The 21,854-nt window shown below is 35.5% G+C and overlaps 4 protein-coding genes across 4 annotated transcripts; 1 reads left to right on the top strand and 3 right to left on the bottom strand.

The window, feature by feature from the left end:
• Positions 1–343: 343 nt before the first annotated feature.
• Positions 344–2,728, bottom strand: LOC106080723 (mitochondrial import inner membrane translocase subunit TIM44). Its single transcript, XM_013242223.2, has 3 exons — positions 2,586–2,728; positions 2,370–2,447; positions 344–2,214 (listed from the first exon to the last, which is right to left on the bottom strand). Exons 1-3 carry the CDS (start codon positions 2,586–2,588, stop codon positions 1,003–1,005), a joined length of 1,293 nt encoding a protein of 430 aa, XP_013097677.1. The 5' UTR covers positions 2,589–2,728; the 3' UTR covers positions 344–1,002.
• A 1,247-nt stretch (positions 2,729–3,975) lies between these two features.
• Positions 3,976–11,356, top strand: LOC106080727 (protein nanos). Its single transcript, XM_013242227.2, has 4 exons — positions 3,976–4,310; positions 4,427–4,748; positions 8,147–8,649; positions 10,636–11,356. The coding sequence occupies exons 1-4, from the start codon at positions 4,281–4,283 to the stop codon at positions 10,900–10,902; spliced, it is 1,122 nt and encodes a 373-aa protein (XP_013097681.1). The 5' UTR covers positions 3,976–4,280; the 3' UTR covers positions 10,903–11,356.
• A 5,351-nt stretch (positions 11,357–16,707) lies between these two features.
• Positions 16,708–20,873, bottom strand: LOC106080752 (28S rRNA (cytosine-C(5))-methyltransferase). Its single transcript, XM_013242278.2, has 4 exons — positions 20,668–20,873; positions 20,343–20,604; positions 19,509–19,777; positions 16,708–17,472 (listed from the first exon to the last, which is right to left on the bottom strand). The coding sequence occupies exons 1-4, from the start codon at positions 20,788–20,790 to the stop codon at positions 16,819–16,821; spliced, it is 1,308 nt and encodes a 435-aa protein (XP_013097732.1). The 5' UTR covers positions 20,791–20,873; the 3' UTR covers positions 16,708–16,818.
• On the bottom strand, positions 19,809–20,379 carry LOC106080753 (uncharacterized). The gene has a single exon (XM_013242279.2). It carries the CDS (start codon positions 20,293–20,295, stop codon positions 19,909–19,911), a length of 387 nt encoding a protein of 128 aa, XP_013097733.2. The 5' UTR covers positions 20,296–20,379; the 3' UTR covers positions 19,809–19,908.
• Positions 20,874–21,854: the final 981 nt, after the last annotated feature.

Genomic DNA, 21,854 nt, shown 5'->3' with positions numbered 1-21,854 from the left:
CAGCATAGATTTGCCTGAGAACCCTGACAGTTTGGGTCTCTTATGACCTCAGCAACATTGATTCGGCCGCGACTGGGTGGTTCATTGCCTTCCTTACAATGCTACTTTTCTCCTTATCTGTTTGACAAAATGTTTGGCAAAATGGCTTGTGTATGGTTTCGAGTCTGACATCTGTTGTGCCCGACTTTACTTATGTTCATCGGCGGGGTGTTGAGAGACTATTGACTACTGTTCATTAGCACCCGACTCTGTTTGTAATTTCCAATGCTTTTGTACATCTTTCAACATTTGGCAGTATGATAAGAAAAATTTTCAAGAAATAAATAATAATAACACAAAAACATAGTGAGAAAGTACATTTTTTCTTTTGGTTTTATTAAAAATAGATCAACATCTTCTACACATTTTTTCTAAACTGTACTCTTTTAAGCCACATAGTGGAAATTAGCTTTTTTAAAGATTAAAATGTGCTACAGGTTATGTTGAAATTCGACACAGTCAAACATAGAGATAATATTTACAAATTATGTGAATATGTTACATTATTTTCTATCAATGAAACAGTAATTACTTTCCTTTTTGTTGTGGTTCTCTATCAAAGGTTATTTTTTTTACAAATAATTGGAAGTTATAAAAAAAATCAGAGACAATTTAAAAATATTTGCATTCAAATCGTTCCAAATAGACAGAGGTAGTTAAAAGTTGCCTAAATATTTAAAACGTTTCGAATAAAAGGAATTTCCAATCCCTTATTTTTGTGTTGGAGTAAAGTTGAACTAGGACACACTCTGGTGTTTTAACAAATAATCAATGATGTAGAAAAGCCACATAAAAATAAAAATGACCCAATAATTCAACATTCAACAGGTTTTTGATTATTTGTGAAAAATCCAGACTCGTCATGATTTCTAAAAAATAGCTTAAAATTAAATTCAGGATGTTGTTTTTTTTTACTTTTTATGTTTGCAAACATAACAATTATGGTTTCGATTCTATGTGCTATTAAACAAATTGTTCTTGACTATTGGCTGATAACTCCATCAGTCTCCAAGCGGCCTTTGGATTCAATTCGTTGGGATCTCGGCACAATACCCAAACATAATTGACCCGCATTACTTTTTCGGGATCGCCTTCGACAACTTTATTGGAGCTACGCTCCCGTACGCACATAATTTGTTGGGCTTGGAAGGTAATAATGAGCACAGGGCCTTGCTCCATGACTTTACCCATGGCTAAGTCAATATTTTCAATATCCAATATTTTCGAGTCCAAATACAAGCCCGCTTTTATGGCCTGACTTATGGGTGTGGAAATAATGTTGTAGGTACTCTCGAAACACCAGTCTTTTAAGATTTCCAAGTCACCACGTACCATAGCCTCCAGAATGTTGGGTATTATATCGGTTTCACAATCCTTTAAAAAGTGTTTTTCATCGAAATTCGGATCGATTTTGCAAAGTTCCGTCAGTGTTTCGGACAGTTCAGTTTTTGAGAACAAACCACCCATCACATCTGAAACTTTATCTGTCAACAACCTGGATGCTCTTATAACGGGATTTTCCGACTCTTCGTATTTCATTTTCCAATCTAAAACCTTGTTGACATAGGCGTTGTTATTTTTAAAATTTTCCCATGATTGATAGAATTTTGAGTCCTTATGCAGCTCCATTCCCAAAGCTTCCATATTTGGCTCGACAACCCTTTCATCTGCGGCTAAATCGACTTCTTTGCGTTTGCGCAATCGAGTTGGAGATCTATAAACTCGAGAATTTATACTTTGCGCATCCATTTCTTGTTTTATCATTTTTGTGGTATCTGAAATGGCCTGAAACGCGGTGGTTTGACCAATCTTTTCACCTTTTTCCGATATAGATTCTTTGGCTGTCTTGGCTTGCTTGGAAATTTCTTCGCCTAGTTTTGTGGCTTTTTTGGCGAAATCTGTTTTCCCCGCCTCGTCAATGACATCGGAGACCTTCTCCTTGATGTTTCCCAACTGATCTTTAAGGATATTGGAAGATTTTTGGGCCTCAGATTCGACTATGTTAAATTTTTGCCGAGCAGACTGTAAAGCATCAGATTGTTCCAGCTTTTGGGCTTCTTCGCGAAATTTCTTTATACTCTCTTTCATTTCCTTGTTCTTATCCATTTCGTTCTTGATATTGTCAATGAACTGGGAGAGAAATCCTGGCCTTCTTCCTGGTTGAGAATACCAGCGCTAATAATTAAAAAAAACAATTTATTGTTAATACAATCTACATGATTCAACCAATAAATCACTCCCATTAGCCAAGGGTGAGTAAATCGTTAAAATAGACATGTGTTGGATGAACAAGCCCAAAGTGCCACAGTTCCACCAATTAATGTACTTACCTGATGTTCCCATCTTTGCAAGCATTGCCTCCCCAGCGTAATGCTTTTGTTGCTTCTTGTTAAAGCCAAAAATTTATACTGAAAAATTAGAAAACACGTCAAGTACATAAAAAATTGTTTTTGCCTTCTGCTGCCCGCTTTTTGTATAAACATGTTCGTTTATATTTAAATGCGAATTGCAGACTTTTATCAAATATGTAAAAAAGTAGCACATACCATAGTGTTTATTTTTATTGGGGATCAGATTTTAATATAATTTCACTTAATTTTTCTCAAATTATTGAATCCAATCCCAATTTATGTAATTTTGTCGGTTTATTTCGTGTGGGTATTTTCTATCATGCCTGTTTTCTGTCACATTCAAAACATCTGATTGGCGAATGACATTGTGCTGTCATAGTTGTCTAACCTAAATGATAACGTGCCAAATCATCAAAGGCGTACAATTCATTGAATGACAAAAGGCAAGACGATTTTAAAAGGTGGTCTCACGTAAACAGCTGTTAACAGCCGGCCATGTTTGACGGTATTAAGGTTTCAAATGTTTGTTTGCATTCTCTTTGTTGTTATCTTCTTTCTCGAATATTCTCTGCTCATGACGCATAATTATACACACAAATTTTGTTCCTTTTTCCACATATTAATTGTTTTAATTTATAATTTACACGCATATAACCATAAATCTTTGGATCTTGTGGCTGCTACATATGAGAATGGAAATGACAATGGAAGTGTCTAGAAATTTGACAGCCTAGAAGGAATTTGCGCCACAAAAATGCGAAAATCCAAACAAAGCATTTGACGTTCTAGTTGGATTTGATAACAACTCTGGAGTTGGACAATTCCATCAGCTGGGTCGCCGTCTTTTAGTCTACACAACTACTTTCTAGTGGCGACACAAACCCAAGGCGGATGTAAGAGGTGGTCTCACGCGAACAACTGCTAGCAGCCGTCCAGCTTTGATGGTATTAAGATGACAGATTTTTGTTTGAATTCTCTTTGTTGTTATCTTCGCATATTCTCTGCTCATGTACGCGCACGTATACATACACAATCTTATGATTTGTGGTTGTTGTACAAATGAGACCACCTTTGATTGTTTCGTCATGGCTGCAACCGAACATTACGCTAGAGGTGCATACCTAGCTTTAAAGTACGTATAGATTGGCCACTAAATCCAGAGATTTATGTGCTGATTCCAGTGTTTTTTTTGCAGGTTTTACCATACAAAAATAAATTCCATTTTGCAGGATTTATTTTTAAATCCCAAATAAACCCTATTTCATGACTCAATAATCGATAAAAGCACTCAAAAATATGAAACTGTTTTCAAGAATTGTGTAAGGATGTATGTGATATGCACATTCGTGTATACGCATGTACGCTTGTGTATGTCACTTAAATCCCCAAAAAACGCAGTGTAAACGCATAGGATTTGTTTTTAAATTTACTTAAATCCAGATCATAAAAATTTCAATGTAACATGATCTTACCCTGTATAAATTTGCCTTTGGATTTGGGAAGTTCAATATATTTTAATCGATAAGGAGGCATATGAACAGATCTGCCTTGCCCGATAACTAAAAAGCAAATCGTTTTGCAACACTGGTTAAAAGTGCAGTTATAATTTCCCATTTAAAAAGAATTTAGGCAAATTATTCACGAATTCTTTGTAAGAGACGGGCGTACGACACTGAATAATAATTAAAATTGCATTGTGTCAAGCTTCAAGATTGTTCGAGTGGTGCGATAGCAAAGATTAAAGTTTTTATTTGACATAAATTAAATCATTTGCAATTTTCGCGTGAGGTTGTAAAGAAAGGCAGTGGTGTTGTGTAAATGTCCAGTAGCAGAAATCTATAGAGGAAAGTAACGGAGATTTTGTGGAATTGAAATTCTAGGAATAAAAATATGTATCGAAGCAGTCCTGAGACGAAAAAGGTAGGCATGATAGTTCATGTTTATTTGATTAGGGGGGGGAGCAATGTCTTAATAAACAGTTATATTGTTATTCTTCATTCTTTCATTTCGCCGTGTTCTCCTTTTTTCAATTACAGCAACCCGAAATGTTAAACAATTTCTTTGGTTTAAATAGCTTGCACATGAAGTGCTTCCAAGAAATGTACTTGGATACGTGCAGCAAATTGGTAGCAACCTCACCAAATGTTTCTCCAACATCCTCAATGATGGATACTTCGTCGCTGGGCTCCTCTTCACTTTCATCTCTATCCCCCTCATCAACGCCAAGTTTGACTCCACCTAGACAACAACAATTGCCCATAGGTAGTGGTGCTATGGAAAGTGCACAACAACAGCAGGATGAGATATCGAAATCTTTGCAAATGTTTGCTATGTTAACAGCCTATTCAAACGGAAATGGTGAGTTAACAAATTGATACATAATTTGGATAAACTTGTAGGGATTATAACTTGATGTCTCTTGATTCTTAGAATATTCGATGTTCTCGGAATTGTAGATTTGACGCTGATTTTATAAAGTAATTTTGAGGTTAAGGCGATTCTCTACAATTTCCATACGCTACAGAGTGGCCTATCCAGCGATTGTTTTTTGTTTAGTATCTTATTTGAGCTTTTGAAAAATGATTTACCAATATAAAGGCGGCAGAAATGGCTTTTGCACATTCAACCACAGCATTCATAGGAATGACTACCGGAATATTAAGTAAAAATATATGTGTCTCATTTATTAAAAGAAAATTCAATCCCAACTTTTTTGTGAGTCGCTCTTTAATTTTTCATTTGACTTTCGGCATTTACTTGGGTTTATAGCTTAGCCTTGACTTGGATTTAGTTGACATCTTGAACTTTTCTTATTCTAACCCCTCAAGTCTATCCCATTTTAGCTGGACAAACATGAACACGAAAAAACAACATACATGGTTGTTTTTTTTTTTTTTTTGAAAACTCGTTTTGTAGGAATTACTCGAAAAACCATTAAATGACAATCGACTGTTAGATAAGATTTTTCCAGAATCTTGAGTAATTTGAATACTGGGTCCTTGCTACAGTTATTAGGTCAAAAGCCAAGTTTTTATTTCTATAGCCGAATAAAAGGATAGATTATTTCTCACATTGCGCATTAATATTTTGTATAGGATAGCAAGGAGAATTCTTCACTTAGTGGCACTAACTGTTTCGTCCCCGTTGTTTTTCTGAGGTTTATATCACATTATTCCAGCTTCGCATCGGCTCTTGTTGCCTTATTATTCTTTAGCCAGATTACTGCTATTTCAAATATATTCTGGGAATGCAGAGGATTACTAGTACGATGGTAAGAGTTTTTGTATTTTTAGCGGCTATCTTTTACTCTATGACCATCGTCATTCTTAGAACAGGATGTGCCCTGTTCTTATAGCTGATATTTTTTCGATTTTCACCATTGAAACCCTTTTTTCCGCGATTACTTTTTTGAAACATTACGGAAATAACTATGATAAAATAACATTTTTATTTATACAATAAAATTATTATATAATTTTACTATATTTGATTTAACTATACTGAATGAAATGAGCAAGTTTTTTTTGCTATTATATAGAACAGGTAATCGGCGAAAAAAATCGCGAAAAGCTAATATAGTACCAGCCTTCTTTTTGGGGAAAATATGTCCAATCCTTCGCCTCCATCAAAATGGAATGGTGCCCAAATACGACTTGATGAAACCAAAGAAGCTTTAACCACAAGTAATTAATTTCGCCATGTTGTACCGTTGCCATTCTTGGTAGATTTCTACCAAGTTTGGTAGGTTTTTCCCTCTTGGTAGGTTGGTCGGCTGACCTCAATTTGATAGATGTTCCCAAAATTTTAAAACGGCTGATACATCCAGTTACATCTAAATATATGCAAATCTGGCCCATACTCGGCATGGATGTTGATGGGTCTTATATTCCCGAGTAAAAAAAGTTGATGTGGTCAGATCCAATTATATCTGGCATCAGATATAATTGGATGGTTATATATAATTGGATCTAATTGTGTCAAATTTGGTCGAATCGGATACAATTGGATTTCGAATTTGTCCCAGATATAAATACATCCAATTATATACAATATCTAATTGGAGGGGGCCACCGTAGGGCAGAGGTTAGCATGTCCGCCTATGAGGCTGAACGCCTGGGTTCGAATCCAGACGAGACTCAGAAAAAATGTTCAGCGGTGGTTTTCCCCTCCTAATGCTGGCAACATTTGTAAGGTACTATGCCATGTAATACTTCTCTCCAAAGAGGTGTCGCACTGCGGCACGTCTCGGCTATAAAAAGGAGGCCCCTTATCATTGAGCTTAAACTTGAATCGGACTGCACTCATTGGTATGTGAGAAGTTTGCCCCTGTTCCATAGTGGAATGTTCATGGGCAAAACTTACATTTTGCAATTTGATCTTAAATCTTGAACTCTATTTTTTACAATTTTTCCATGTAAGGAAACTATCTTTACTTTTTGCAGCCATTAGGGTTTGAACGTGAGTCCTCTCTTTTGCTTGTCAAATGCGCTACGAACTCAACCAACCACTTGTTTATAATATGCGGGGCCAAAGGTAAACACAATTGGTATAGTTTTAAAACAAACAGCATCGTCTTTTGCACTCGTCAATACTCCTCATTTTATTGCCTACTCTTGGAAAGTGGTTATGAATTTGACAACATATCTCTCAAATGTAGAGTATTGAGCCCATAAAAGGAGAATTTTTTATCCGATTTCGATGAAATTTGACACAGTGAGTTTTAGTAGACCTCTACACTTCTTTGTCGAATGTGGTCTAGATCGGACCATATTTGGATATATCTGCCATATAGACCTATCTTTCGAAATAGAGTATTGAGTCCATAAAAGGAGCATTTTTCATCTGATTTCGATGAAACAGTGAATGCAACATTATGGGCAAAATCTGCTGTTCCTTTTCAATCTCATAATGAATTTTTAGCAAAAAAGCGTATTAAAATTACTTTGGACGAGAAACAATCACATCTAATTGGCAGAGTGGGCAAATAAAATTAAACATATTTTTAATATATTACTGAATTTATATCTTACATTAAGAAAAAAAACTGCCATATATCTATCACATATTACCAATTGTTAACACAAACAATCATATATTAATCAAATTTTAAAAAATAAAATATCACACGTTTTTATAATTGAAAACTTTGTTAGTAAAATGCCTAATACTTTAAGTTTACTAAAACACTGGAAGATAAAATCAAAGGTCTGCCTATTATGGTATCCACCTTCAAATATGGTTCGATCTAGACCATACGCGGTCTAATGTAATACACTGTTCATAATTTTAATGAAAGCGGGAGTAAATTAACCTTTTATGGGACTAAGATAATAAATCGGGAGCTAGGTATATATGGCATCTACTCTAGTCTTCCTCGCTGTTTCAATTTTCTGCAAAATCGGAACAAATATCGTAACCCATATTCAAACTATATCATTGTTTTTTAAGGCTATAGACTGAGTTGAAAAGACTGAAGGATAGACCGATATTGCTGGATCAGCCAAGAATTTTAAAATATTGTATGAATTCTTTGGAGGGTTGGAAATGGATAATTATTTAGAGATCGCCCACGATTGTCAACTAAGTAATATTTTGGTCATTAGTTTGTTAGTTATCCCTGCAGTAGCTGCCAAACAAAACAAATCGTTAACGCTCATAGGCGAAGAGCTTTATTTTTTAATGTTTGTACTTATTCTATTTTTACCATCATTTTGGAATGTTCTGTTGATTTTTTCATATGTTTCCTCTTATTTTAGAATCTCCTGTTGGTATTGAAGTGCCCCAGCTGCCACAGTCTCCCGTTGAAGCTGTAATGCAAGATTTTGCATGCAACGGTTATATTTGCGATGAACTTAATCGTTACCATTTGGGTATACATTTGTCTAATGCAGGAGCTGCTGCCGCTGCCGCTGCTGCATGTATGGGTCATAATGCAACAGCTGCACATACTCCAAGCCTATTGACGGCAGCTATTAATCAACATCATAGTGGCATTAATGCAACTACTAACACTTCCACACTTGCATTAACTCCACAACAGATTCAACAACTGCAGCAGCTTCAGCAGTTACAGCAACTTCAGCAACACAACATTAATCTGAATTTTAACAATAATTTTTGGAAAATGTTACCAACCCAAATGCACCAACAAAATATTGTATCTTCAGCTACCGCGGCAGCTGCTGCCAATATGGATTACAATTGTAATCAAAACAAGAAGATTCCAAAACGTTATAATGGACAAAAGAATGAAAAATATGTAAGTAGCTAGATTCTTATATGTACTGACAATACTTTTAGAAGAAATTCTCCGTAAGGTTAGCAAATGCAAACATTTTACGAGAAACATATTACGAGAAAAAAATTACAGAAATTAAATGAATTAAATTAAATGCCAAATGAGTTGGCAACGCTAAAAACACTTTAGGTTAGGTTCTAGAGCACAGTACTGGCAACCTCTGTTCCTAGCCGCTTCACTCATAGACTTCAGGTCCATCCCGGCAAGGGATAGCTGTGAGCACCACACAGGCCGGAACGTCGAGGTCCGATCTGTTCGATCCGTTCATTGCTATCACGAGAAGCTTAGCTGCGAGCTACCGGACAAGTCCACAGGTTGCGGATAGTGGAATGCTCCGTACGAAGTAGTTGCAATGACAGTCGTGGACAATAAGCTGTATCGAGCGGAGAGTCTCAGTCAGAGGCTGGGCGGCACAGGCTCTTGCCTGTGCCTGTGATGCTCGATAAGACAAGGCGAGTTATTGGCGCCTTTAAATAACCAATGGCCACCTTATTCCCGCGGCGATTGGCCCATTGGACCGGAACGAGCTTGCTCACATACAAGTGCTTGACGAGGATTGCCACCTCCACATAAAAATGTGGCTACAACAACGACTACAACCGTAACCTAAAAGTGGGATAAACCATTACAGAAAAGGTCCTGGGTGTACCCAGCCCATATATCGCTATCCGCATAAACTACGTCCAACCTGTGAACTATTGAATAATTCTTATTATTACGACACTGCCCGAGATCTCATTCAGGTCAAGCCGTGCCATCCTTGTCCAGGGATGTTCCTAGAACATAAAGCCTATTACTGTATGGGGCGATTAGCGTTCTTCTCTTGTCATTATGCTTCACAACGGGCTAAATTTTCTGAGCGTGCAATCACCTCTTAACATTAATACTAAGTTTCCCGACACCACGGGATGACTATGAGGGCCATTAATTGAAATTGCTCCAATTACGAAAATAATATCAATCAAAGTTTTTAAAATTGCATATAAAATTAAAAAAATTTTGAAACTTTTTCAAAATTCCAATCTATTTCTATATTAAATGCACAGATTTGTACCTGGAGCATGTTATTAAGGTGCGTTGTTTTGGGAATGGTCCGCGGCCATCCGTATAAAAAAATTCCTTCGCGGAAGTTTACCAAAAAATGTTGGGTTCGGGTAGCAGCGCCCTATAGATTTGCTGTTGTTGTCGTAGCAGTGTTTAGTGCACTGAGGCGGAACCGGCTGCCATGGTATTGCTAAAGATTTGTCGAAAATTAAGACGTTTGGGTCTTTGAAACATCCTTCCTTTATATTGGGGGGGGACGAAATACCATTCAATTGGATTTTTTTAAGCACCATACTTGAACATTTTTTAAAAGTGGATTAAAAAATGATTGTTTCAATTAATTTTTAAATTACAAATTACAAAATTTCAATCACGATAGCGATTGAAAAAATTCATATTCAATTAAAAATTGATTGAATCAATTAATGTTCTAATTGAAAAAGATTTTATTTTAAATTGAAAGTGGCAAAAATTTCAATCGCGACTGTAATTGAAAAAAATAATCATATTCAATTAAAGAATGATCGAATCAATTAAATTTTGAAATGAAAACGTTTTAATTATCAATTAAATTTTTAATTAAAAATTTTTTCGCGAGAGGCCCAGCGGCACCGGTTGTTTCATAAATACTAATACTTCATAGGACAATGTCAATTATTGGCGCCTTTACGTAACCAATGTCCATAAAGTTGCCGGGGCGATCGGTCCTATGGACAGGAACGAGCTTGCTCACCTATGAAGCTTAATCTATCTCTACCTCCACATACAAATATGTCTACAATAAAATCGACAATTATGCCTAAGCTTAATACCCTTATACCATTTTTGTTTAATTTTTTTTAATAGTATATAAACATATAATTTGAAAGAAAATTTATACATATATATTTCTGTTTGTTTCAGACATCAGCAAAACATTGTGTTTTCTGCGAAAATAACAATGAGCCTGACGCTGTTGTTAAATCTCACGCCGTGCGTGATTCGTTGGGCAGAGTGCTTTGCCCAAAATTACGAACTTATATATGCCCAATTTGCAAAGCATCCGGTGATAAGGCACATACTGTTAAGTATTGCCCCCAAAAACCCATTATTACAATGGAAGATGCCGTCAATGCGGAATCGTTCCGCCTATCCAAAGGCACATATTACAAACAACAAATGAAAGTTTAAATTATAAGATAAACTACACTAATCAATATCAAATTGATTACTGCGGAAAAAAAGGAAATATCAATTTAAATTTGATAAATTCTATTTTTTTAGTAAACAAAACAAAAAATGTTTTGAAAACTTTTCTATACTGAATTACGATAGAATAAAACGCTTGATGCGTATTCGTTAGACTTTACATTGAAAAAAAATCATAATAATAATAAAAATTTGATTACTTAGATGTTTTATATGTATAATCTTTCAGTTGAACTAGCTGTTAAATGTATTAAAATTTTATTACAATTTTTTTTTTAATTTTTTAACATATCACGTATTTATCAATCCATATGTATTTCATTACAATGAATTTTCTTTCAATATATGTAATATGCAATATACTTTGCATTATAGTTGCTCTTGATGAGTTTACGATTTTCTTCCAATTTGTTGATCAAAAAGGGGAATTCGATATTATTATATTTTTTCAAGTTATTTAAATTTTTCAATATTTACATGTAATATATATATATTTACAAAAAATTTGCAAAATTTATCGATAGTGTTTTGTTTACACACATGTTTTTTTCCATTCAACTTAACTGTAATATTTTAAAGTAATTGACATTTTCACTAAAACATAACAAATTAATATTGAAAAAATTCATTTAAATATTTTATACTCTTCGATATATCACGATGGGAACTTCATTTTACTTTCGAGTAGTTTTGAAATTTCGTTTAATAAATGTTTCTTTATATTAATTTATTATTTTTAATACTTATTCATTATACTTTTTCAATATGAGAATTTAATCATTTTAATTTTTGTCAGTTGAAAATTCCGCACTCATATTGACATAATGAGAAATGTATGTAATATTGAGGTGTGTCAACCATCCTATGTATAACCATACATGTCGTATCATAATTACAAATGTATTACCAAAATTACGTTTTATGATATAAAATAAATGTGTTTTTTCATATCTACTGGAACAAAGCAAATAGTTGTATTTTCTCTTTTCTGTATATTCCTTGAAAAACATAGTTATAAAGCTGTTGGTTTTATAACACTGTGAAACACAACAAAAATAACAGAAACCCCTGAACATATTTTGAAAAAAGGCGTTTAGAAAATATACATTGGGAAACTCGATTATAAGGCAAAACAGTTCCCATTACTTGAACATTTTGCAAATATCCCTGTAACTATAGCTCGTTAACCTTCACTTTCGGTTGTTGTTGTAGCAGTGTTTTGTACACTGAGGCGGCAGCCCTTGCCGATGAAAGACTTTATTGGGTCAATCCGGTACGTGAACCGGCTGCCATGGGAATGGCATATAGGGGTGCCAGCAATATTAACGATAACACAGTTCTATATTTTAAGTTAGCTGGCAACCTGCTAACTTCAAATATTGGTATCAAGATTGGAAGATTGATCAAGATGAAATCTTGGGTGAATCAAGATGGAAGATTGATAAATTTTTACTCCAAACACCACAAAAGAGTAATAACAAGCACAACAACCAATCCCATGGCAACCGGTTGTACGTACCGGATTGACCCGATGGAGTTCTTCATCGGCAGGGACTGCCGCCTCAGTGTATAACACACTGCTACAACAACAACAAGCACGGCCACGAATTTTATTAGAAGAGTATTTAATATAAGTGATCTAGACTTTTATCTGACTTCCCCATTTGGACAATTAATACACTATTAAGCAAAGCTAAGCAAGGTCTTGGGAAAATCATTGACGGAAAGCAGAATACAGAAGAAAAATTTACAAATCACTGATATACATACAAGGATTCTCTGAAAGAGTTGGCATATCAAATCTATACGACAAGGAATGAATGAATTATTCATCAAGACAAAATGTAAAATTAACAAGTAAAAAGGCGTTAAGTTCGGCCGGGCCGAACTTTGGATACCCACCACCTCGGGTATATATGTGAACCACATTTCGTCAAAATTCAGTGAAGAATGCATACCTTATGCCCCATAGCAGCTCTATAGATATCATCCGATTTAGACCAAATGCTTATAAGTACAAGTCATTGTTCAACCGAGAGATCGGTCTATATGGCAGCTATATCCAAATCTGGACCGATCTGAGCCAAATTGAAGACAAATATCGACGGGCCCAACACAAGTCATTGTCCCAAATTTCAGCGACATCGGACAATAAATGCGCTTTTTATAGGCCCAAAACCTTAAATCGATAGATCGGTCTATATGGCAGCTATATCCAAATCTGAACTGATCAGGGCCAAATAGAAGAAAGATGTCGAAGGGCCTAAGGCAAATTACTGTCCCAAATTTCAGCAAAATCGGATAATAAATGTGGCTTTTATGGGCCTAAGACCCTAAATCGCAGGATCGGTCTATATGGCAGCTATATCCAAATTTGGACCGATCTGAACCAAATTGACGAAGGATGTCGAAGGGCTTACCGCAACTCACTGTCCCAAATTTCAGCAAAATCGGATAATAAATGTGGCTTTTATGGGCCTAAGACCCTAAATCGGCGGATCGGTCTATATGGCAGCTATATCCAAATTTGGACCGATCTGGGCCAAATTGACGAAGGATGTCGAAGGGCTTACCGCAACTCACTGTCCCAAATTTCAGCAAAATCGGATAATAAATGTGGCTTTTATGGGCCTAAGACCCTAAATCGGCGGATCGGTCTATTTGGGGACTATATCAAGATATAGTCCGATATAGCCCATCTTCGAACTTAACCTGCTTATGGACAAAAAAAGAATCTGTGCAAAATTTCAGCTCAATATCTCAATTTTTAAAGACTGTAGCGTGATTTCAACAGACAGACGGACAGACGGACGGACATGTCTAGATCGTCTTAGATTTTTACGCTGATAAAGAATATATATACTTTATAGGGTCGGAAATGGATATTTCGATGTGTTGCAAACGGAATGACAAAATGAATATACCCCCATCCTTCGGTGGTGGGTATAAAAATGAGGAAAAATCAAACGTGGTATATAAAATTAAATGTAATGGCGACATGTCCAATATATACTCGATGGCATATAGTGGCACTACTATGACGAAACTAAAAACTACACATAAATCTGACCAAAAAGCCAAGGATAAACCAATCGAGCAAAAAACTGCGCTAGCCGCACACTGTGCATTGACTGGTCATAAGCCAAACTTCAACGACGTGGACATCTTAGCTCAAGAAAACAACTACAGACGAAGATTCACTCTCGAGATGTTGCATATCATCGACTCACCACCTGACAAGAGAATGAATTTCAAAAAAGACACAGAAATCTGCGCGAAGGTATATCGCCACACAGTCAACAAGCGCGGCAGTAGAGAACATTCAATTGTCAACAGTCAATGGCCCTTATTGTGTATGTCGAATTTGAATATTCGACTACGACTGCCGAAAATTCACTGTTTTATTTTGTCGGTACTATGAACAAAATCGAGGTGTTGCTTTCTTGACAGATGAGCTACTTGCAAGCATCATGTACTGCAAAAATCAATCAACTCGATTTTGCACAAATTGCCAATGATATATCAATTGGCGTAGTCGAAAATTCGACTACGACATAGATAATAAGGGTGAATAGTTCGTGTAACAACACATTAAATGTAATAGTAAATTAAAGATTCTTATTGTATTTATGTTTTTATTGTGTGATTCGCTTTTACTAAAATTTTTTTTTTGTTTAAATCCACCTAGCCTTGAAAATGGTAGACGGAGTATACCAAAATACTGAAATGAAATAAAGGAAAAAAACAACAAAAAAAATACAACAAAATTGAAGTAACTAAATACAGCGGTCAAAAAAAGTATTCATCATTAGCAAAATTGATAATAAATTCACTTATTTTGGGTAATTGAAGAAAATTTAAAGTAAACAAATAATGCAGTTTTATGCAATAGTTTATTTTTCGTAATATGTTTTAAAATAAATTCAAAAAATAAATTTAATTAGCGCAAAAAATGCAATTTTATATAATAACACCAAAAACAGAACAAAAAAAGTATTCATCATTGATGTGCTATCATCAAAGTCAAATTCAAATATTATTTGGGAATCCCCCTTTTCTGTTTTATTTAGTAAAGGAGGCTTTGCCCTTGACAGCAAATATTTAATTTCATTGAAAATATAGTTTTTGTCAAAATGGGTCGTAAGCAAAACGAGGTTTCTGATGAGGTAAAAGTTTTGATAATAAAACACCACAGGAATGGTTTAACTCAAAAAACTATCAGTGAAATATTAAATAGACCACGATCTACTATACAATCCATCATCAGAAAGTGGACAGAAACGAAAACTGTTGACAATAAACCAAGATCTGGTCGACCAAAAGCACTTTCAGTTGGAGATGTGCGTTGGCTAGTGCGGCAAGTTCAGAAAACTCCGAAGACAAATGCGACCATTCTTCGTAAAAACACTATTGAATATTTAGCGAAGGAAGTTACTACACAAACAATTCGAAATACACCCAAAGGGCATAGTTACAGAGGAAGAACTGCACGTAAGAAGCCCTTTATAAATAAAATAAACCGAGTGAAAAGGCTAAACTTCGCAAAAATGTATGTAAAACAGCCCGAATCATTTTGGAAAACAGTCATTTTTGCAGACGAGAGCAAGTTTAATCTTTTTGGGTGCGATGGAAAGGTCATAGTGTACAGAAAACCAAATACAGAGCTTGAAGAACGAAACACAGTTGCTACTGTAAAACATGGTGGAGGTGGTTTAATGGTTTGGGGGTGTATGGCGGCTTCAGGAGCGGGAAATCTTGAAATTATTAATGGAGTAATGGATCATAAGCATTACATTGACATTTTAAAGAGGAATTTAAAAGATAGTGCTGTAAAACTTGGGCTTGGTAATAACTTTCAATATTATCAAGATAATGACCCCAAACATTCTGCTTTAAATACCAACATGTGGATGCTGTATAACTGGCCCAAAGTCATTAAAACTCCTCCTCAAAGTCCCGACTTGAACCCAATTGAACATCTTTGGGAACATCTCGAACGCAAATTGAGAACGCGCAATTTTTCGAGCAAGAGTCAAATGCAACAGGTGATAATGGAGGAATGGACTAATATAGACCAAAATATAACCGCTAAATTAGTCCAATCGATGGCAAACCGTTTAAAAGAAGTTATAAGACGCGGTGGTCGAATGACAAAGTATTAATTTTTGTAAATTATGTTATTTATTTTTTTGTTTTTTTGCAATGATGAATACTTTTTTTGTTTAATTTTTTGTGTTCAGCTGTAAAATGGCCCTTTTTGTTCCAATAAATACTATTTTTTTCTTTAAAAACAATGAAATTGTGTACATATATATCACACAAGCACTACTGCATCATTAGTTTAATATGTTTTTATTCCAATTGTCTTTTGTAGACTTATTAAAAAAAAAACATTGAATGATGAATACTTTTTTTGACCGCTGTAAATATTTTGTGGAACATTTAACTCCCAAGCGACTCACTTTTGAGGATACTGCAGCTACAAATTGAATGTTGTACACTATTGCTCTTTATATCAGATGAAGTTAACCTTCTACGACAAACTAAGGTAGTATTAGATTTGCAACGATTTGATGCTGCCGCCTCAGTTTCTATTGGTCTGGGGTCATCAAAGTTCTGTATGAGTATGTGTCTCGCAAACAGAGACCACACGTCCGCGTCAACTGTTCAGTTCAAACCTACTCAATTTACAACCTAGTGGTGGACTCTCTATATTGAATACATGACCTTGTCTGCAAGAAGAAAAAAACGCCCCATTAGACTCCCTCAGTTAAAGGCTACATTGAAAACATTTTTTCATTTTTGAAAAATATATATATTTATAATTAAATATATAACCTTATTTGTATAACAAAGATAAGAATTATAAAAAATTTATATAAAAAATATATGTGTAAACTATTCTTCCGAAGTAGTTTTCTCGAATATGGCTACGAATATTCCATCTGCCAAATCATCCGATGGTCTTGTGTATAAACAATTTTTGCCAATTTTTTTATACTCCTGATTGCCGACATTACGCCATTTGTTACGTAAAGACTTTTTGGCACTCAACAACTTAAACGATGGATTCATTTCCAAACATCTTTGTACCACTTGTTCGTTCTCTTCCTCGTATAGTGAGCATGTAGAGTATGCAATACGCTTCACATCTGGGAATGCAGTCATTGCATGTGAAAGCATTTTAATTTGCAAGCCAGCTAGTTTCTTCAGACGATCTGGATTTTTTTCATCCGGATCTAAGGACATACGATTTTGCATACCCGAACCGGAACACGAAGGATCAACGAGTATGTATTCAACACCTTGACATTGTTCAGCTGTTACGGTGAGAGCATCAGCTTTAATGGGTTGGACTATTTCACAGCCGGCACTTTTTGTCATATTGCACAAAATATTGTAACGCTCGGGATTTTGTTCAACCGAATAAATGACGCCTTGATTATGCATAACATTGCTGACATGTATTGTTTTCATTCCAGGAGCAGCACACATATCTAAAACTGTAGATCCAGCAGGTGGACTTAGAAGTTCTGCAACCAAACAAGTACCCTAAAAAAAATAAATTAAAAGTAATACATTAAGGGGGTGATTCCATTAAACGTATTGTGATTTGAATAATAACATCTAATGCCAATATTCATAAAACTTAATACAGCTTTAAAGTAGGTTTATAGGCAGATTTCCTTTATAGAACTGTAAAATAAACCTACTATAAATCTGCATTAAGTTTTATGAATACCTGTGTATATCGCCATACATATATCCCCTAAAAATTATTTATAGTATACGTTAGCCTTTAAATAAAGCAAAATGCTATACGTTAATCCCTTCTCATCAAATCTGAACGTTGATATTCAGATGTATACCAATCACCGCTTCAGGGAACTGCAACGCCTATCAGATGAATGTGATGTGATAATATTCGAGACATGATAACGCTGCTCGCTTATACCAGGGGCCTAATTCTCGCATCCACAATTGACTCATAACGATCGAGTTTCGCCTTTTTTGGATTATGGCATCAGTTAGCGATTAATTCTATTCGAAACTTCGAACAGTTTTTATGCGAGTGTTTGCCCGCAGCTATTTGCCTACCGTAAATAACAAACTTTCACCATTTTCAAGAAACTAGGCTAAAAATAGGACATCGAAGTTTTTATGTCATGAAATAAAAGAATAATTATAATTTATTCACATGTTTGGGCACTTAAATTGGACAAAAATTCACTTTGTGCTTCAGCCAAATTGTGCTTCAGCCAAATTGCAAACAAACTTTTCGGGCCGACAGCAATATCAACAATGAAATCGTTTGACTATTAGAAGCTTCCAAAAGAATATTATAATAGCAACCAAGTTGGAAGTGGTGAAATAGTGGCAGACATACAATGGCTTCTTAAAAAGAATCTTAAATCCAGCATTGATTGAAAACGACTATGGCAAGGTTTGATATATTTATCTTCTTCAAAGCTATAATGCCTCCGAGACTACGACCCTGCACGGGAAGGAGAAGCTTAGCTGCGAGCTACCGGGAGCGTCCACAGGTTGCGGATAGTGGAAGGCTCCATACGGAGTAGCCGTTTTCTGGCCGACAGCAATATTAACAATGAAATCTTTTGACCATGAGCGTTTTTGAATTCTTATGTTTGCAAATAAATGCATAAACAATGAAAAGAAAAACTTCTCGATCACAATAGAGCAATCGAATATTATTTCGAACAAATGAAACTCGATATCGACTCTCGTCATTCGAAAAATATACAATTCGATTGAAAAATCTTGAAATCGAATGCCCATGATCAACTCATTGGTCAGTTAAGACGGGCGTAATGGGATATTTCGGACTAATCTGTACTTCATGGATCATGGCTTTCGTAAATTTTAGAAAACAGCAAGAGTTTTTGGAAACCATCCTCTCACATATTAGCTGAGCTTTTAACCACATCAAACTTCACTCAAACTGAGATTAATTCGCGAGTCGAATAAAATTTAGGGTTAAGAAGTTCAAAGTCCCGCAGAATGAAACAGTAAGTTACATATTCCAAACTCTCCTTCACATTGAAGACTGTGCGATAACGCCATCAGGTGACATGTTATATCTTACTGATCTATACACTTAATCTGCTGCGAAAATCTTGAAGAGATCCGCCTCAAAATCTTGAAACGTTATATGCCACGTGAACAACGGAAGTACATCGGCAATGATTGAGTATTTTCTAATACATATATAGTCAAGGAGGAAATTTTGACTGCATACCGAATTTGTCACAAATTGCAATAGCATGGACGGCTGTTATAAACTATCCCAAAGCTTCTACTTGTTATTTTCTTGTTGTCAAAACAAAGTTTTTGACTGCGTTCGATTGCTTCTAACCTTAACTCTGTCAAATGCAGTAGCATGGATAGCAGTCTTATAAAGGTTGATAACTAGCTGTTGATCGTTGGTCTCACATTTAACTGCGTACTTCTGCTCTTCATAGAGAATGGTACTAAAGCAAACTTTTTAACATTCCATAAGCAACTGTAGATCTCATTAAGTCTATTAGCATCTAATTAGAAGACTACAATGAAAAAAACCAAAAACTCACCTTGTCTTGCAGCATAAACCGTTTCTCCGCAGTATATTGATGGCTTGCCCAATAGTGCTTATTCTTGGGATGGAATATAAGTAAATCATCTACATGCATATCCATCATGTATTCATCCTCTTCCAACTCCTTTATTGCCTTTAGGAAATCATCATAATTTTCAAATGGTGGATGATCTTTTTTACGCCATTGCTCATCGGCCAACATAGCAAGGGCATCATTGATGCCAAGTAAATTTCTATTAATGCGGACATAACGAGGTTTAATATCTACATAAACGAGACAATAAAAATATCATCATTAGTTTTGGTTACAAATTTTGTATGAATGATCTTTATTCAAAATGATACTTATGATAACAATACTAAAGCAGAAATATACTTTGTCTTCTTATTCAAATTTAGTCTTGTTTTTTGTTTGCGTTATTGGAAGGTTTTGGGGTGGGACCATCATTTTCGCTAAATGCTTTATAGACATAAAGGCAAACAATGAAATTAACCACTAACACCGAAGCCAATACGGAAAAACAATTTCTTTGGAAAGTGTCGAAGTCAAATGACTCTTCCAGCCAGGAACGAACCGCATAAAATGTAAGAAAGGGAAATGTAAACATCAAGACTGAGAACGCTAACAACCACATGAAAGCATTGGTGCTGCTGTTATCGTAGTCTTCAGAGACATAGGTTGCTTGTGAAGAATCAGCAGGAACGTCTTGTGAATTTTCCTTTATTTGTGCTGCAGCAGCAAGTTGTTCTTTCTTGGCCACATTCAGTTTGTTTTTGCCCATCTTTGATTTTGACTGTTAGTAAAGTTGTATAATGGTGGAATGCTTGCCTTTCTTCTTTTGTCCCAAAGAGTTTGGATCACCCCCTAGAGCTTCTATCAAACGATCCCTGTATTCACGTACAGTCTGCACGGGTTTGGATTCACCGTTAAGTTGCTTTCGTCCCAGAATTAATTCAGTCACCAGAACTTTGCATAGGGATGGACACAAACGAGGGTTCTCCTGTAATATTTGGGTCTTTTCGATAGCTTCGTCTATGGCTCCCCTGTTATCAACGTATTGTTTCAAAACAGCTTGCATGCCACGAAAACGCTAGAAGATGGAAGCAAATATATTGCAACTTATAAACATGGAAAAGTGTTTTTATTTACGTACCGCATGTTTTTCTTCGTATATTAATGTTTTTAGGGATTTTTTTCTCTCCAGTGCAGTTTTTAGCACAGCCGCTACTCTTTTATATTGAGTGGGAACTTTTACAGAATGATTAAAGCCCGACATTTTTATCGCACAACGTTGTTTTGGGAGAGTGCAATGCTGTCTCTTGCACGTGACGTAGTTGAAATGTCATTTTCTTGCCTAAATATTGGGTAGTGGCGTACGCAATTGCGCAAGACGTACATACTTTGTCTGTTGAAGATATAAATGGTGTAGGATCAAAACTAAAGAAATAATCAAAATGTGCATCGAAAGGTAATGAAAGATGAACCGAGATAACTATTACCGTGATTTATATCGCATATTAAAAAAAATAAAAAATAAAGTGTCTTTTACAGACACACCCATTGTTCGTCCTAATTTAAGTTACTTCTAAATTTTCCTATCAGGTATTCATATACGCTGTTCAACGTTTTGCTTTCGTTATGAAGCACAAAAAGTATTTTGTGGTTTTTGATTTTTTTGATAAAAATAAAAAATGTCGGAAAACTGTGAACATTCCTTGAAAAGCATTTCTTTATAGTTTTAATTCCATGGGAGCTGGTTCTATGAACCGGAATGACCATTAGAACTCATCATTGTCCATCGACAGGCGACTCGATGTACGTGTAAAGGGTGATTTTTTTGAGGTTAGGATTTTCATGCATTAGTATTTGACAGATCACGTGGGATTTCAGACATGGTGTCAAAGAGAAAGATGGTCAGTATGCTTTGACGTTTCATCATGAATAGACTTACTAACGAGCAACGCTTGCAAATCATTGAATTTTATTACCAAAATCAGTGTTCGGTTCGAAATGTGTTCAAATTTTGACAAATTTTGTTCAGCGATGAGGCTCATTTCTGGTTGAATGGCTACGTAAATAAGCAAAATTGCCGCATTTGGAGTGAAGAGCAACCAGAAGCCGTTCAAGAACTGCCCATGCATCCCGAAAAATGCACTGTTTGGTGTGGTTTGTACGCTGGTGGAATCATTGGACCGTATTTTTTCAAAGATGCTGTTGGACGCAACGTTACGGTGAATGAACACATTTCGAACCGAACACTGATTTTGGTAATAAAATTCAATGATTTGCAAGCGTTGCTCGTTAGTAAGTCTATTCATGATGAAATGTCAAAGCATACTG

The sequence above is a fragment of the Stomoxys calcitrans genome, chromosome 2, assembly GCF_963082655.1.
Source record: "Stomoxys calcitrans chromosome 2, idStoCalc2.1, whole genome shotgun sequence".
In the NCBI taxonomy this organism is placed as follows: domain Eukaryota; kingdom Metazoa; phylum Arthropoda; class Insecta; order Diptera; family Muscidae; genus Stomoxys; species Stomoxys calcitrans.
The sequence above is the reverse complement of the archived record's forward strand: the minus strand, read 5'-3'. Positions and strand labels throughout refer to the sequence as shown.